The 18,554-nt window shown below is 43.9% G+C and overlaps 1 protein-coding gene across 2 annotated transcripts in view; it reads right to left on the bottom strand.

The window, feature by feature from the left end:
• Positions 1-18,554, bottom strand: part of LOC137537612 (cell adhesion molecule 1-like) — a 61,876-nt gene that overhangs the window by 12,875 nt on the left and 30,447 nt on the right. For both annotated transcript variants that reach the window (XM_068259496.1, XM_068259497.1), the window contains one exon: positions 4,923-5,273. In XM_068259496.1, the coding sequence (XP_068115597.1) occupies positions 4,923-5,273 (351 nt within the window). The remainder of the gene's footprint in view (positions 1-4,922; positions 5,274-18,554) is intronic.

Genomic DNA, 18,554 nt, shown 5'->3' with positions numbered 1-18,554 from the left:
CGCGCGTCCTAGCTCCCACTCACATCTCAGTTTTTGTTTTCACAACCCCCATAGAACCCCTTTAGGCACAAAAAGCAGCAAAGAAATTAGAAGCAAGGTGGGTGTGATGAGAAAATGCTCCACTCACCCACCTTTCTAAGATGGCTGCTTCTATGAAGGCAAAGCTACAGCTTGTAGCATTGCACACATTGACAAACTTTAAAATCTGAAAAAGGTAAAAAAAGATATTAAAAAAACATAATTGACATTTTGTTGGCTGCCATTAATTGAGAACAAAACAGCTTTAACGGTTCCTTGAGTTCATCCTTTGAATTTCATTCATTGGATACACACATTGGGGCATACACATGCCCTACAACTGCCCCCGAAGGATGGCATGTCTTGTCCTAAGGTCATACAGATTTGTCCCTACTGCCGATATGAGGAGAGGAGGAGAGAACAGCAATGGCCTACAGCAGACTGGGTAAGAAGCAACTTAATATAATCAGCCCTGGCTTACAGATCCAGTTGGTTAATTGGTTCCCCCTCCCAAAAATTAGCTGTAGACTACAGCAGGGAGTACAATCAGTGACATGACTATGTACTCTATTAAAGAGACACTGAAGCGAGACTAAATCTCGCTTCAGCTCTCATATATAGCAGGGGCACATGTGCCCCTGCTAAAACGCCGCTATCCCGCGGCTGCACGAGGGTCCCTGTCCCCCCAACCCACCCCCCGCAAACCTTGGTCGCAAGTTGGTCGTAGGTTTTTTTCTTCCTGGAGGCAGGGCTAACGGCTGCAGCCCTGCCTCCCAGCGCGTCTATCAGATGCGCATCGCCGCCTCTCCCCCGCCCCTCTCAGTGAAGGAAGACTGAGAGGGGCGGGGGAGAGGCGGAGATACGCGTCTGACAGACGCGCATGGGGCAGGGCTGCGGCGGTTAGCCCTGCCCCAATGCGGAAGCGCTCCCCCGCATTACGGAGGTTATTTGGGGGGACAGGGACCCCCATTAAGCCGCGGGATAGCGGCGTTTTAGCAGGGGCACACGTGCCCCTGCTACATATGAGGTCTGAAGCGAGATCTATTCTCGCTTCAGACTCTCTTTAAGTGCTGCAAAAGATGTCAGCGCTATGTAAATAAATAATAATAATATGGTAGGACATTAGATTATGGAAGGGTTTAGAATGTGAGCTCCTCTGAGGACAGTCAGTGACATGACTATATACTCTGTAAAATGCTGCAGAAGTTATCAGTGCTATATACAGTGGGATGTGAAAGTTTGGGCAACCTTGTTAACCGTCATGATTTTCCTGTAGAAATCGTTGTTACGATATCCTTCCCCTAAAACTTGGTGGTGAACAACCGTCTTCAGGTCATTTAAGAGTTGTTTTGAGACCCCCATGTTGCTACTCTTCAGAGAAAATTAAAAGAGGAGGGAAACTAACAATTAACTCCCTTAAATCCTCTTTCTCATAATTGGATTAACCTGTGTATGTAGGTCAGGGGTCACTGAGCTTAACAAGCCAATTTGAGTTCAAATAATTAGTTCTAAAGGTTTTGGAATCAATAAAATGACACATTTATGCACCTGCCTAATTTTGTTTAAACAATTACTGTATTGCACACTTTCTGTAAATCCAATAAACTTAATTTCACTTCTCAAATATCACTGTGTGTGTGTCCTATATGATATATTTAACTGACATTTTTGTATCCTAACAACCAATGATTTATTCAGTAAAATCATGACGATTAACTAGGTTGCCCAAACTTTCGCATCCCACTGTAAATACATAATAATAATATGGTAAGACATTTGACTATGACTATAGTAGGATTTGATTGTGAGCTTCTCTGAGGACAGTCAGTGACATGACTATGCACTCTGTAATGTGCTCCAGGTAATGTCAGTGCTATATAAATGCATAATAACAATAAGGTAGGTCATTAGACTATGATTATGGTAGGATTACATTGTGAACGCCTCTGAGGAGAGTCAATAACATGACTATGTACTCTGTAAAATGCTTTAGAAGATGTCAGTGCTATATAAATACATCGTAATAATATGGTAGGACATTAGACTATGGCAGGGTTTAGAATGTGAGCTCCTTTAAAGAGAACCCGAGGTGGGATTTACTTATGCTAGTGGGGCACAGAGGCTGGTTGTGCACACTAACACCTGCCTCTGTTGCCCCATGGTGTGCCTCCAAGACCCCCTGCGCGCCGCTATACCCCTCGCAGTGCTGGCGACACGCAGCGTGTCGCCAGCACAATGTTTACCTCTTGCCTGCCTGTTAGCGCCGCTCCCCCGCCTCCTCCGTATCGGCGCTACCCGCCCGCGTCCCTTCCCTCCCGCTGATTGGAGGAAAGTGACGCGGGTGGGTAGCGCCAAAACGGAGGAGGCGGGGGAGCGGCGCTAACAGACAGACGAGAGGTAAACATTGTGCTGGCGACACGCTGCGTGTCGCCAGCACTGCGGGGGGTATAGCAGCGCGCAGGGGGGTCTTGGAGGCACACCATGGGGCAACAGAGGCTGGTGTTAGTGTGCACAACCAGCCTCTGTGCCCCACTAGCATAAGTAAATCCCACCTCGGGTTCTCTTTAAGGGCAGTCAGTGACATGACTATGCATTCTCTAAAGTGTTGCAGAAGATATCAGCGCTAAATGTAAATACATAATAATAATATGGTAGGACATTTGACTGTGACTATGGTAGGGTTAGATTGTGAGCTCCTCTGACGACAGTCAATGACATGCCTATTGTTACTATTGATTTATGTAGTGCCAACATATTATCTGGCGCTGTATGCGCTCCGTAAAGTGCTCCAGAAGATCTCAGTGCTATATCAAAACATAATAATAATATGGCTGGACATTAGACAGACTATGGTAGGATTAGATTGTGAGCTCCTCTGAGGACAGTCAGTGACATGACTATAGATAATAGGAGAACAGAGGCGCCAATAGGATAAAAAACACTAAAAGAACTTAAAAACCCATCTTGGTAATAGAGGAGGCAGTGGTGGACTCACCCCCTCCAAGCAGAACACACGATTGTGGATTTTCAGTCAAAACAATTTTATTGGATACTCCAAATAAAGTGCAACGCGTTTCACGGGATGCAAACCCGCTTCATTAGGCAATAACAGATAGGAGTAAACAGCATCTGCCAGTATCATCAACGCTGAGCGTCTCTGTGTTGATGATACTGGCAGATGCTGTTTACTCCTATCTGTTATTGCCTGATGAAGCGGGTTTGTATCCCGTGAAACGCGTTGCACTTTATTTGGAGTATCCAATAAAATTGTTTTGACTGAAAATCCACAGTCGTGTGTTCTGCTTGGAGGGGGTGAGTCCACCACTGCCTCCTCTATTACCAAGATGGGTTTTTAAGTTCTTTTAGTGTTTTTTATCCTATTGGCGCCTCTGTTATCCTATTATCTACATCAAGTCCACCCTTGGTGGAGGGTTGTACCTTTCCTTCTTCAACTACAGAGAGCGACTTTTTAATCCTGAGTGGGGTCAGGACAATCTCCCCACCTGCTTTGACAGTGGTTGCCTACTTGGTAACCCTGGTTTGTGAGTAGTAAATTAATATTATTACTCTATCAATTATACCTTACCAGTACATACTACACTATATTGGGCTCTTGGTGTTCTCACTTTTTCTCATCCTTTGCAAGCAGTGACATGACTATGTACTCTGTAATGTGCTGCAGAAGATGTCACTGCTATATAAATACATAATAATAATATGGTAGGACATTAGACTAGGACTATGGTAGGATTAGAGTGTAAGCTCCTCTGTGGACAGTCAGTGGCATGACTATGTACTCTGTAATGTGCTGCAGAAGATGTCACTGCTATATAAATACATAATATGGAAGGACATTAGACTATGACTATGGTAGGATTGGACTGTGAGCTTCTCTGAAGACAGTCTGCGACATGACTATGTACTTTGTAAAGTGCTCCAGAAGATGTCAGAGCTATATAAATACATAATAATAATAATAATAATAATAATAATATGGTAGTAAAAATAGACTATGGTGGGATTAGATTGTGAGCTCCTCTGAGGACAGTCTGTGACATGACTATATACTCTGCAAAGTGCTGCAGAAGATGTCAGTGCAATATGAATACATACAGTATTAATAATATGGTAGGACAAAGACTATGACTATGGTAGAGATTAGATCGAGAGCTCCTCTGAGGAAAGTCAGTGACATGACCATGTACTCTGTAAAGTGCTGCAGGGGATGTCAAAGCAGTATAAATATATACGGTATTGATAATTTGGTAGGTCATTGGGCAAGGACTATTGTGGGTATTAACTAGAGATGCGGTGAACTGTTCGCCTGGCGAACATCTCTGGGGCTTTTACTACTTCCGGGTCGCACTGACCTGGAGTAGTACGCCTGTGCTGCCCAGCGGAGCGCATCTTCGATCGCGCTCCTGTTGCCGAGCACTCTCTGCGCATGAGCGTGACGTCGTTCATGACATCACGCACACGCGCAGAAAGTGCCCGGCAACAGGAGCACGATCTAGGATGCGCTCCGCCGGGCAGCGCAGGCGTACTACTCCGGGTCAGTGCGACCCGGAAGTAGTAAAAGCCCCAGGGATTCGGAGATGTTTGCCGGCGAACGGTTCGGGAACCATTCGCCACATCTCTAGTATTAACCTCCCTGGTGTTCAATTTCCCAAGGATTTCTGTGCAAAAGTGATAAAATTAATTTTTATAACTTTTTTTTCCCTGTAACTTGCCAAAATGTGTCAAGCAAGGGTCTAGTATACAGTGCAGGAGAGTATTGATGTGTATGCATGTTTATACTGTTCACAGCATGTTTTGTATGGACGGATAATCTGTCAATACCGCTAGGGATTAAATTGTGATTATAAATAATATTATTAATAATGGAAATTGTTGGAAACCCTCACCTATCACTTGCGTAGTTAATTTAGACTTTTTAGTCTGCTTTATTGCTGGATATTCAACCTTACAAACATATTTCTTTCTCTGATCTAGCCTAATGTCTACTAAGAATGTCAGAAAGCTGGAGGAAATGTAGTCACATCCGATGTGGTTTTCTTCTGACTCCTTATGTTTATATCTGTTGTCACAGATCTTTCCATCCTTATATATGATCAGATCTGGTTTCATCACATCCTTTTTCAGCCATGTGACCTGTAAAGGTCCTGGTATATACTTCCTGAACTCGCAAGACAGAGTCAACTCCTTTCCATATTCTGGGGTGCCTGAGGCCATTATATCAGACAGGGTGAGGCAATCTGCAAACCAAAACACATTGTAAGATAAAAGATACAAAAATATAAAAAGCCACTTCACTGCTATATCAATGCGATATCACTGCTATTAAAGAGAGACTGAAGTCTCACAAAATACATGTTTTTCTTTTAAAATCATCTTCAATATCAAAGCCCTAACTGTAACGCTGCATCCCCGCGGCTGCACACTAACAAAATCACCCCATACTACGGGGGCACATTGCGGGGAGCGCTTCCGTGAAGAGGCAGAGCTTTGGGCTGTAGCTCTGCCTCTACACGCGTCATTTCTTCACGGATCGCTGCTTCCGCCCGCCCATCTTAGTCTTCTTTCACTGAGAGGGGCGGGGGAGAGGCAGGGATACGCGCGGATTGACGCGCATGGAGACAGAGCTACAGCCCAAAGCTCTGCCTCCTCGGGCAGCAAAATCCACGACCAGGAAAGTCGTGGATTTTTGCCTGGCAGTTTGGGGTGATATAGTTAGTGTGCAGTGTTTCAATTAGGGCAATGACATTAACCTTCTCGGGGTAAGCCGCCGCAGAGGATTTCTCAGGCCCTGCTGGGCCGATTTTCATAAAAATTTTTTAGAACATGCAGCAAGCACTTTGCTTGCTGCGTGTTTGGGTCGCTCGCCGCCGATGCGCCACTACCCACCGTGATACAGGCCCCCCCAGCCACGCATACCCCTTGAGCAGCCTGGCCAATCGCCGCCAGGCTGCGCTATGGGGTGGATCGGGACTCCCTGCGACGTCACGACGTTCGTCACCATGGCGACGGGGGAAGCCCTGAAGGAAATCCCGTTTAGAACGGGAATTCCGTATGGGCTTGATCGCCGGCGGCGATCGGAGGGTGGGAGGGAGGCCGCAGGGAGGGGGGAATCATGTAGCTAGCGTTAGGCTAGCTACATCATAAAAAAAAATTAGGCTTAAAAAAACCTCCCGCAGCCACAGAACAATTGACCGCCAGATGATTTTACAAGAAAAACATGTGTTTTGAGAGACTTCAGAGTCTCTTTAAAGGAGCCCATATGTCTAGCAATATAGGGGCAGATCAATCAACTAGGTATACAGTGGGTTTCAAAAGTATTCGGCCCCCTTGAAGTTTTCCACATTTTGTCATATTACTGCCACAAACATGAATCAATTTTATTGGAATTCCACATGAAAGACCAACACAAAGGCCTCAATTCATAAAGCATTACCGCATGCGTTATCGCCCAATCAGTAAATTACCGCATGGTATGTTTTTGTTAGAGGATTCATAAAATTTACCGCATGTGCGGTATTAGTGCGGTAATGGTGCGGTAATGAAAACGTTGTTTGAGTCGGTAAACTGAATGAAGTGTATTCATGGAAAAAAAAAGGGGAGTAAGGAAGTGATAAATAACATGTTGTTATCGCCAACAAACACCAGGCGAGTTTGCTCTACTCAGTAGCATTTTAGGTGACAAATAGAGCCCTTTCAGCTTAATGTTATGGAATTTTTAAGGGCACAGAGGAGGAAGTGTATCTATACAGTTTTGCCGCTCAAAAAATAAACAATCAATTACAGAGGAGGGAGGGTTAGAAATCGTACAGAGTTATATAATTTATTAGGTCAAATATATATATATATATATATATATATATATATATGTTTGTATGTATATATATATATATATATATATATATATATATATATATATATATATATATATATATATATATATATATATATATATATATATATATATATATATATACATACATTTATTAATTTATAAAAAATATAATTTATAAAAAAATAAGTCACGTGTCTAATACAGCATGCACCTTGTCATTAGGAAGCCAGCGGCAACCTACCGCACTCAGCAAAGTTTACCGACAGCTTTCCGCACCACACAGCACACTTACCGCACACTTACCGCACACTTACCGACTGCTATCGCACTTGGAATTTTTTTAATGAATTCACTGCAAAAACTCTCATTTACCCCTAGCAGTAATTTCCCGCCCATCTCTGAAATACCGCATACACTTTTATGAATTGAGGCTAAAGCGGTGTACACGTGAGAAGTGAAACGAAAATCATACATGATTCCAAACATTTTTTACAAATAAATAATTGCAAAGTGGTGTGTGCATAATTATTCGCCCCCCTTTGTTCTGAATGCAGTCAGTTGCCTATAGACATTGCCTGATGAGTGCTAATGACTAAATAGAGTGCACCCGTGTGTAATCTAATGTCAGTACAAATACAGCTGCTCTGTGAGGGCCTCAGAGGTCGTCTAAGAGAATATTGGGAGCAACAACACCGTGAAGTCCAAAGACCACACCAGACAGTCCAGGGATCAAGTTATTAAGAAGTCCCGTTTGCAGTTTGCCACAAGCCATGTGGGGGACACAGCAACCATGTGGAAGAAGGTGCTCTGGTCAGATGAGACCAAAATGGAACTTTATGGCCAAAATGCAAAACGCTATGTGTGGCGGAAAACGAACACTGCACATCACTCTGAACACACCATCCCCACGGTCAAATATGGTGGTGGCAGCATCATGCTCGGGGGGTGCATCTCTTCAGCAGGGACAGGGAAGCTGGTCAGAGTTGATGGGAAGATGGATGGAGCCAAATACAGGGCAAACTTGGAAGAAAACCTCTTGGAGACTGCAAAAGACTTGAGACTGGGGCGGAGGTTCACCTTCCAGCAGGACAATGACCCTAGACATAAAACCAGGGCAACAATGGAATGGTTTAAAACAAAACATATCTATGTGTTAGAATGGCCGAGTCAAAGTCCAGATCTAAATCCAATCAAGAATCTGTGGCAAGATCTGAAAACTGCTGTTCACAAACGCTGTCCATCTAATCTGACTGAGCCCGAGCTGTTTTGCAAAAAAGATGTGCAAAGCTGGTAGAGACATACCCTAAAAGACTGGCAGCTGTAATTGCAGCAAAGGGTGGTTCTACAAAGTATTGACTCAGGGGGCCGAATAATTACGCACACCCCACTTTGCAGTTATTGATTTGTAAAAAATGTTTGGAATGATGTATGATTTTCGATCCACTTCTCACATGTACACCGCTTTGTATTGGTCTTTCACGTGGAATTCCCAAAAAATTGATGCATGTTTGTGGCAGTAATGTTACAAAATGTGGAAAACTTCAAGGGGGCCGAATACTTTTGCAACCCACTGTATATGGGCAAATCAACCAAGAGATAGACCTCTATCTGATCGAAAAACAGTTAACCTTTCACACACTCACATGCAAAATTGCAAATGTTCAAACAAATGCATTCACAGAAATCAATCATCCAGGCACCACAGCTATCCCTGCAGCTAAGTTAAAAGCCGGGGTCTTTTAGTTACAAAATAATGCATTCTCTTGAGTAGTCACCTACACTGCGCATAACTAACCAGGTATTCGTAGGTGTCCTAACTATGGCCCTGTAACATGCATAGTGCAGACATGCAAACATTCATTGCATCAAACCTATCTAGGGATTAGGAGCACACATCCTGACGTCCTCTCCTGGGACAGATAGCGCATCACACCAATCGCACAAGGGAGCTAACGTAATGTATCCATGCGCACCATGCACATACACCAGCATATGCTGTGTGCGTCCTGGCAATGTTCACAGTCGGAGGGGAAATAGGGAGTGCGCTAGATTAATCCCTGGCCGCAATGCTCAGTTACAAGACAAAAAAAGACACCTACGAATACCTGGGTACCTCTGCGCAGTGTAGGTGACTACGCAAGGGAATGCATGCTTTTGTAACTAAAACCCCGGCTTTTAACTTAGCTGTACAGATAGCAGTGGTGCCTGGATGACAGATTCCTGGGAATACATTTTTTTGAACATTTGCATGTGAGTGTGCAAAGGGTTAACTTTTTTTTTTTTGCTATTTTTTTGGCCACACCCCTTCAGCACCTTCCCTAATAACTTATTTAAATGACCTAACTTGAGGTGATGTGTCTGCATATATGTATTTTTTTCTCTCTCTGATCGAATCTGCTTCTACAGCAGAGAGAGCTCATTTTTTAGCACAGCTAGGAATGTATACTGATTGCAGCAGACAAAGGAATGTAAACAAAATACAATGTTATCACCTCTTTAGACGTGGCAGCAAGCTTTCCATTGAAGAAGCAAACGCTGTGTTTTACTGTTTGAATGCTGTTCTGCTACAATTTTATTTTTTGTGGTAGTAGATTTTATGCTGTAGCCTATCAATAATCTTTTAGAGCAAAAGAGAAATGCTGAGTTCAATACTACTTTAAAATAGGCCAGCTGTGAGTCTCAGCAAAATGGGCAGCCCGAATGGGTTTCAGAGACCTTGGCCATGACTCCTCCCTCATGTGACCTTGCCTCAGTCTCTGCATTGATTGTCGTTACAAAGGAAACAGTAGTACCACCCAGAAATATTATTATGATGTTCTGGTCCCAAAAATATGGCGTTCTCATATTACGCATCTTTACACAGATTTGAAAAAACACAATTTTCAGCATTTGTGTTGAATTTACATGAGTCTTTATAGGGAACCTAAACTGAGAGGGATAGGGATGTTTCCTTTTAAACAATATCATTTGCTTGGCAGTCCTGCTGATCTCTTTGGCTGCAGTAGTGGCTGAACCACAGACCTGAAACAAGCATGCAGCTAATCCAGTCTGACATCAGTCAGAGCACCTGATCTGCATGCTTGTTCAGGGGCTGTGGCTGAAAGTATTAGAGACACATGATCAGCAGGAGAGTCAGGCAACTGGTATTATTTTAAAAGGAAAAATCCATATCCTTCTCAGTTTAGGTTCCCTTTAAAACAAAAAGTTATGGAGCTCAATTTATATATGGAATTGTGCAAAATGTCATATTTCTAGAGTAAAATCCTAGCACAGAATGAGAATCCCCAGTACTAATAACTGTGCACAGTGGTTCCTTCTTCCTCCTTTCTTATCAAACTTTGACAGGGTCAAAATATGATTAAAGCACACCCGACCTGAGGCAAAGCTATATAAGCTAAGCACAGAGGTATGTCCATGCTGGATCCACTTACCTCTGTGCGTTGTCCATTCCTCTTGTTGTTCCCTCCGGTCCCTGTAATTACTCCTTGAATAATGTGACTTTTGGCTAAAGTCAAATATTCAGACAGGAAGAGGCAGGCTTGCTGTTCTCTCCTATCACCCTCCCATTCCCTCCTCTTACCCTCCCTTAAAGGGAAGGTCCGAGCAGCTTAAAAAAAGTATTTGTAGGACAGAAGAGAGATTCGCTGCATTCGCGTACTAAAACTAGGATTGTTATTGAAAAATAGATAAGCTGGACATGCACAGTAGCTCACGTGTTTCGGAGCCTCACAATGAGCTATTAATAAGGAGCAATTGTGAGGCTCCGATACAAGTGAGCTACTGTGCATGTCCAGCTTATCTATTTTTCAATAAAAATTTGACTTTTAGTACGCCAGTGCAGCGATCTCTCTTCCTTCCTACAAGAATCCATGGGGCTTGGCTGCCCGTGGTGCTGATCCTGGTCGCTTTGGTGGGGTGGTGAGCTGTGTTCATCTTTCTCCACAATATTTTAAAAAAAATTAATTTACTTACCCGGGGCTTCCTCCAACCCCTAGCAGCCACTATGTCCCTCGTCGCAGCTCCGCACTCAGCCGCTGGCTCCCGGTCCCTTCTGCTGCAAAGGACAACCTCACGAGGTCGTCCTCTACTGTGCCTGCATGAGCGCCACTGTCAATCACTCGCACGTGGTGTGGAGTGTACTGCGCAGGCACAGTAGTTCTGCACCTGCACAGTACACTCCACACTAAGTGGCAGTGATTGACAGCGGCGGTTGCGCAGGCACATTAGAGGATGACCTTGCGAGGCTGTCCTCTGCAGCGGAGGGGACCGGGAGCCAGCGGCTGAGTGCGGAGCTGCGGCGAGGGACATAGGTGCTGGAGAAAGCGGCAAAGAACATTACAGTAAGCCCGCCTTTGACAAATTGACTTCAGTCAAAAGTAAGTTTTTTTTGTCTTTCTGGAGAAAGAAGAAGACTTCTGGTCTTCTGTGTTATAGTCAGATGAAACAAAAATTCAAGTGTTTGGTCACAATGAGGTTTCCTTCATTTGGCGTAAAAAAGGAGAAGCCTTCAACCCAAAGAACACCATCCCCTACGACAAATATGGTGGTGGGAACCTAATTCTCTGGGGTTGTTTTTCGACCAATGTACCAGGGAACTAAATCACAGTAAATGGCACCATCAAAAAAGAGCTATACATGAAAATCCTCAACGACAACATCAGGGAATCTGCAGAGAAACTTGGCCTTGGGCACCAGTGGACTTTTCAGCACGACAATGACCAAAAACACACAGCAAAAGTGGTGAAGAAATGGTTAGCAGACAACAACATTAACATTTTGGAGTGGCCCAGCCAGAGTCCTGACTTGAATCCAAGAGTCATATGCAATTCACTTTTTCACCTTTCTCCTAGGTGATATTTTTAAACTTGTCAATAAAATGCCTTTTAAGCCCCCAGAAGGCAAGAAAATGATTAAAACAATTTTGATAATACTTTTTCACCAACTTTTTGGTACTTTTTTAGTTGAAAAGTACTGGAAAGTTATTTAAAATCAAAGATCTCCTAGGTGAAAACTCAGGTAAAAAAGAGAATTGCATGGCCCCCATTGAGAATCTGTGGAGGGAGCTAAAGATCATGGCAAGGAGACCCTCCAACCTAAAAGATTTAGAGATCATTGCTAAAGATAAATGGGCAAAAATTCCTGTGGAGACATGCAAAAAGCTGGTCTGCAAATATAGGAAGCGTTTGACTGCTTTAATAGCTAATAAAGGATTTTCTATTGATTATGGAAAAGAGTATGAATAATTTTGGACTGGACACTTTTTGCTCAAATGTAAATAAAAGCTGAAAAATGTTTTTTTTTTTCACAATAATGCCTCTTGTACATTGTTTTATTATCTTTTGGGAGACACCTATGTAATTTCCCATAAAAAAAAAATAAAATCACTTGCTGGTTGAATAAAAGTAACTTTAAGTCAAAATTTGCCAGAGGTATGAATAATTACGGGCAGCACTGTATATATTATTTTACGCTATCCTGCTGATTCTCTGCCTCTGATACTTTCAGCCATAGACCCTGAACAAGCATGCAGCAGATCAGGTGTTTCTGATATTATTGTCAGATCTGACAAGATTAGCTGCATGCTTGTTTCTGGTGTGATTCACGCACTACTGCAGCCAAATAGAGCAGCAGGGCTGGCAGGCAACTTGTATTTGTTTAAGAGGAAATAAATATGGCAGCCTCCATATAGCTCTCACTTTAATTGTGCTTTTAGGAATCAACTATTGTATTTCCTATATTTTTTTAATCTAGCAAACCATTTTTACTCAAACAAGCTAGGGACAGTAAGGAAAAACAATACACGGTATTCCGCGCCACTGTAGAACAAGATTATCCAAAGAAAAAATTTGGGGAGGAATTGCCAGAACACTAATAGCATTTATACTAAACCATATGTCCATGTATGGCAGCACAGAAGGGTCTTAAAGGATACCCGAAGTGACTTGTGACAAGATGAGATAGACATGTGTATGTACAGTGCCTAGCACACAAATAACTATGCTGTGTTCCTTTTTTTCTGAAATAGTTAAATATCAGGTATGTAAGTTGCTGACTCAGTCCTGACTGATGTGCTGCATGCCGCTCTATCTCTTCCCAGCTAGGGATGAGCAGAAATTTTACATTTTCATAATTACGACACGCAATTTGCAATTACAACACGACATTGTAATTCGTATTTATCAGAAAATGTATCTGAAAATATCAGTATTTATCAGAATATTTGTACATTTCATATTCTAATTCTGCATTAAACCATAATTTTGTGTTACTTGTAATTTCTTGTAAAATGTAATGAATGGCGGAGATGCCGCCGCGCGGTCTGGCGGCGGGGTGGCTGTCTCCGCGTTCAGACCGGCGGTTTCCGCACAGCGACATGTGTCTGGTTTGTCTGGGCCTTCTAGTGCACACGGAGGGAGAGATACGCGCGCGCTAGAGGACAGAACCTTTATGCCAACAGGAGAAGGATCAGCTGATCCGGACGATCAGCTAATCTGGACGATCAGCTGATCTCAGCGGAACTCCTGATTGGCTTAGCGGCTGGGGGCGGCACTGAGCAGCGCTAGAGTATATATAGATCTTGCCTTTCAGTTGCTAGTTGTCTGCCATTGCGAATACTTACGTGTGAGCACTCAGACCTCAGTCAGATCTTACAGTGTGTTAGAACCAGCAGGAGCTGGGAATTCACACTTAGCCAGATTACCTTTGTTTATGCTCTGTTATACTCTAGACCAGTTCCAGGGTGTTGAGACCAAGGACCTCACACCCAAGCTTAGGATTGCTGTGTCATTACTCTGTTATACTCTAGACCAGTTCCAGGGTGTTGAGACCAAGGACCTCACACCCAAGCTTAGGATTGCTGTGTCATTACTCTGTTACTCTTTAGACCAGTTTCTGGGTGTCGAGACCAAGGACCTCACACCTCCGATTAGAATTGTGCTTATGTATATCTGTTATGACCTTCTGCTTTGCTGACCTCTCTCTTGCTTTCTGATTCGGTACCGCTGCCCATCTGTCTACCAGTTGCTGACCCTGCTTGTATCCGGTTACCGAATCAGTCTTCTGTCTTTGTACCTTATATGCTTGTGTGTTGCCGACCTGGCCTGTCTGACCTTCCTGGCTGTCACTCGGTCCCCGAGTGATTAGTCTGTCTGTACTTCCTTGGCACTAATCCACCAGGTGTCAGTTAGCTGCAAGGACCTCCTGTACCTTAGAGAGGCCTTCCTGCAGTGCAGTCAGTGGTCTCTTCCCATTAGGAGTCCATTGGCTGCAGTACAGTCTGATTCCATTCCATCAGGGAATCACTGGCTGCTGCTCTATCTCATCTCTAGAGATAGCTCCTGCTCAGCCATAGGTCACCTGCTCCTCAGTAGAGATGTCGCGAACCTCCGCGAAAGGTTCGGTTCGCGAAAAAGTTCGCGAACCGCAATAGACTTCAATGGGGAGGCGAACTTTGAAAATTTAAAAAAATTCCCCTGGCTAGAAAAATGATAGAAAACATGTTTCAAGAGCTCTAATACCTGGAGGCACACCTGATTGAGTGAAATACACATCACTGCTGGAGGACCCGCCCTCCCTCCCTCCTCCAAGCAAGGTCCTTATACCATTTGTCTGCCTACACTAATCAGTTATGGACAGCTGCTACACACTCTGCTAGGGAGATTTTAATTAGCCTCTTGTGGGTCCCCTCCCACCTCCCTTCTACCCTTCTACCGGAGTGAGGAGGGTCTCATCTGCCAGGGAATTATTCTATTTCAAAAACCAGTATACATCATACCATGGCTGGGAATCGAACCCAGCTCTCACTGTGTGGTGGGCATGCACCCTAACCACTGTACCAACTGAAGCTGGCCTAAAAATTACCATTTATGTTCAATACAAGAGAAAAAGTAGACAAGACAAATAACATTTATATCACGCTTTTCTCCTGGCGGACTCAAAGCACCAGAGCTGCAGCCACTAGGGCATGCTCTATAGGCAATAGAAGTGTTAGGAAGAGAGAGAGAGATATGAATCTACCTGGCTATCTGGGGTTCTCTTTGGACAACTGTTGAACACAAAAGAGAAGGCCATGTCTGGCTACATATCTGTAAGCAGTGGCTGCATGGTGTAATGGTTAAGGGCTCTGCCTCTGACACAGGAGACCAGAGTTCAAATCTCAGCTCTGTCTGTTCAGTAAGCCAGCACCTATTCAGTAGGAGACCTAGGCAAGTCTTCCTAACACTGCTACTGCCTATAGAGCATGCCCTAGTGGCTGCAGCTCTGGTGCTTTGAGTCCGCCAGGAGAAAAGCGTGATATAAATGTTATTTGTCTTGTCTACTTTTTCTCTTGTATTGAGCATAAATGGTAATTTTTAGGCCAGCTTCAGTTGGTACAGTGGTTAGGGTGCATGCCCACCACACAGTGAGACCCAGGTTCAAATCCCAGCCAATGTGAGTTGGCTTTTATGCTACAAATCCTTAAAGGGAACCTACACGGAGAAGGATATGGATTTTTCCTTTTAAAATAATACCAGTTGCCTGAATCGCCTGCTGATCCTGTGTCTCTAATACTTTTAGCCACAGCCCCTGAACAAGCATGCAGATCAGGTGCTCTGACTGAAGTCAGACTGGATTAGCTGCATGCTTGTTTCAGGGTGTGATTCAGCCACTATTGCAGTCACAAAGATCAGCTGGACTGCCAGGCAACTGGTATTGTTTACAGGAAACATCCATATCACTCTCAGTTAAGGTTCCCTGTAAGCAACCTGTTTCTATTGCATTGAGCATAAATGGTCATTTTTAGGCCAGCTTCAGTTGGTACAGTGGTTAGGGTGCATGCCCACCACACAGTGAGACCCAGGTTCAAATCCCAGCCAATGTGAGTTGGCTTTTATGCTACAAATCCTTAAAGGGAACCTAAACGGAGAAGGATATGGATTTTTCCTTTTAAAATAATACCAGTTGCCTGAATCGCCTGCTGATCCTGTGTCTCTAATACTTTTAGCCACAGCCCCTGAACAAGCATGCAGATCAGGTGCTCTGACTGAAGTCAGACTGGATTAGCTGCATGCTTGTTTCAGGGTGTGATTCAGCCACTATTGCAGTCACAAAGATCAGCTGGACTGCCAGGCAACTGGTATTGTTTACAGGAAACATCCATATCACTCTCAGTTAAGGTTCCCTGTAAGCAACCTGTTTCTATTGCATTGAGCATAAATGGTAATTTTTAGGCCAGCTTCACTTACTACTGTAGTGGTACAGTGGTTAGGGTGACTTGCCCACCACACAGTGAGAGCTGGGTTTGATTCCCAGCCATGGTATGATGTATACTGGTTTTTAAAATAGTATAATTCCCTGGCAGAAGAGACCCTCCTCCCTCCGGGAGGAGGGGACCCACAAGAGGCTAATTAAAATCTCCCTAGCAGAGTGTGTAGCAGCTGTCCCATAACTAATTAGTGTAGGCAGACAACTGAGTCAAATGGTATAAGGACCTTGCTTGGAGGAGGGAGGGTGGGCGGGTCTCTAGCAGTGAGAGAAGTGTGTTTGGCAAGAATATGTCTGCTGACAGTGATATGGAGGGTCAAAGTTTTGCTCAATAGAGCATTATGGGGCGAATCGAACTTCCGCAAAAGTTCGCCTGATGCAGGCGAACGCGAACCCCCAAAGTTCACCTGGAACCGTTCGCGACATCTCTACTCCTCAGGTGTCCACTGGCTGCAGTAGTGTCTGTATCTCCCGCTCCACGGGAGATAGCCTTCTACTGTTGCAACCAAACACTTACACATTATTAGGTGTCCAGAGGTTAGTCATACTTGTATTATTGGTGATTCTGCAGATCATCAATAATCAGGTATACATCTGTATTCTTGGTGATACTGCAGATCACCAATAATCAGATTCTCTCTGTGTGCTGACACTAATCATTACATAAAATAAGAAAATTATGAGCATCGCGAAATTGTAATTTCGTGTTTCACAGGAAAATTTGTGTTATACTTGAAATTTCATCACGAAAAGATGAACATTTTCTCACGAAAATGAAAAATTTGTGTATGGACGTAATTACGGGAAATTTTGTGTAACTTTTTGTGATTAAGATTTTTCTACTGCAATTGTAATCCTGAGTATGAAAATTATGCAAAATGTCATGCAATTATCATTAGCATATTACAATCATTACTATTCCGAACACTTTCCCCTTCACAACTGGAAGTTAAGGAACACCCGAAGCGAAAATAAAATAATGAAATAAACAATTGCATCTATCGTCCTTCTCCTAACAATGACTTTTTAAGATATTACACACTTTTATTTTATGTTTAAATCTACTTTTTAAGTTTTAACAGTTTCATTGTTTTTTCTCAGTGACACATTCATTGAAGTAGAGCTAAAATCTATGAACTATTGACCCTTTTATCTCTTTCCTGCTCTCAGAAGCCATTTTATGCTAGGAAAGTGTTTTATAGTTGGGATTTCTTATCAGTGAGGGTCACACTGTAGTCACTTCCTGTTTGAGTCAAAACTGAGTCAGCCACTTACATACATGATATTTAACTATTTTAGGCAGAGAAAGAAAAAAAGGAACACAGCATAGTTATTAGTGTGCTTGGCACTGTACATACACATGTCTATCTCATCATGTCACACGTCAGTTCGGGTATCCTTTAAGCTTTGAAGTGTCTGAGAGCTTGAGAGCAGCGTTTATCGAATTGGCCAGAGCCGGTGACAAATATAAATTAACCCCCTCTGCTGTGGTCCTTCCTCACTCAAATGTCAGAAATGTTTATTGTTTTGTTAAACTGGTTCCTCTCATCCTTACTTGGAAATACTGTCAAGTCCCTTTAAAGTGAACCTAAACCAAACATAAAAAAAAAGAGTTTCACTTACCTAGGGCGTCTACTGGCCACCTGCAGCCGCCCTGTGCCTGCACCATCTCTCAACGATCCTCCGGTCCCCCGCAGCGGCTTAGTTTCATATTCCACCGACTGGCCAGTCGATGACCACTGTGCCTGCGCATCCCTGCACTTGTCCTCGATTATGCTCCTTCCGCCATGAGCATCCTGCGCCTGCGCAGTACGAGATTTCCGCATACTGTGCATGTGCAGGACTCTCCAGACGATGGGAGCGGGAACGAGAACGTGGGCGGCCAGGACCATGCAGGTGCAGTGGCCATCGACTGGCCAGTCGGTGGAAAACAAAACGTAGCCACTGCAGAAGACCAGAAGATTGTTGAGTGGCGGCGTGGGCACAGGGCAGCTGCAGGGGGCCTGTACAAGCCCCAGGTAAGTGAAACTCTTTTTTTTATCATTGGTTTAGGTTTCCTTTAAACATTTAGGACCGCAGTGATTGAAATCTACACCCTGTTTTGGTGGGCTTTTGGCTGGCAGGGCGTAGATTTCAATCACTGTCCGCAGCATGCATCCGCCGTCTCCACCGCTACCCGCCGACCGCGGCGCTGAAACCCGACGATTCTCACCGCATCTCACAGGCTCTGCCTGTCTCTATGACGGCAGAGTCATGTGAGCCGGTCAGGAGCCGATTTCATTGGCTCCTGGCCCTGTCTTTCAATGTAAGCTGTTCCCATTGGCTTACATTGAAAAACAGGGTCAGGAGCCAATGAAAGCAGCTCCTGACCGGCTCACATGACTCTGCCGTCATAGAGACAGGCAGAGTCTATGTCCTGGGGGTCCCGGGGAGCGGCGATGAT

Source organism: Hyperolius riggenbachi, chromosome 11 (assembly GCF_040937935.1).
Source record: "Hyperolius riggenbachi isolate aHypRig1 chromosome 11, aHypRig1.pri, whole genome shotgun sequence".
In the NCBI taxonomy this organism is placed as follows: Eukaryota; Metazoa; Chordata; class Amphibia; order Anura; family Hyperoliidae; genus Hyperolius; species Hyperolius riggenbachi.
The sequence above is the reverse complement of the archived record's forward strand: the minus strand, read 5'-3'. Positions and strand labels throughout refer to the sequence as shown.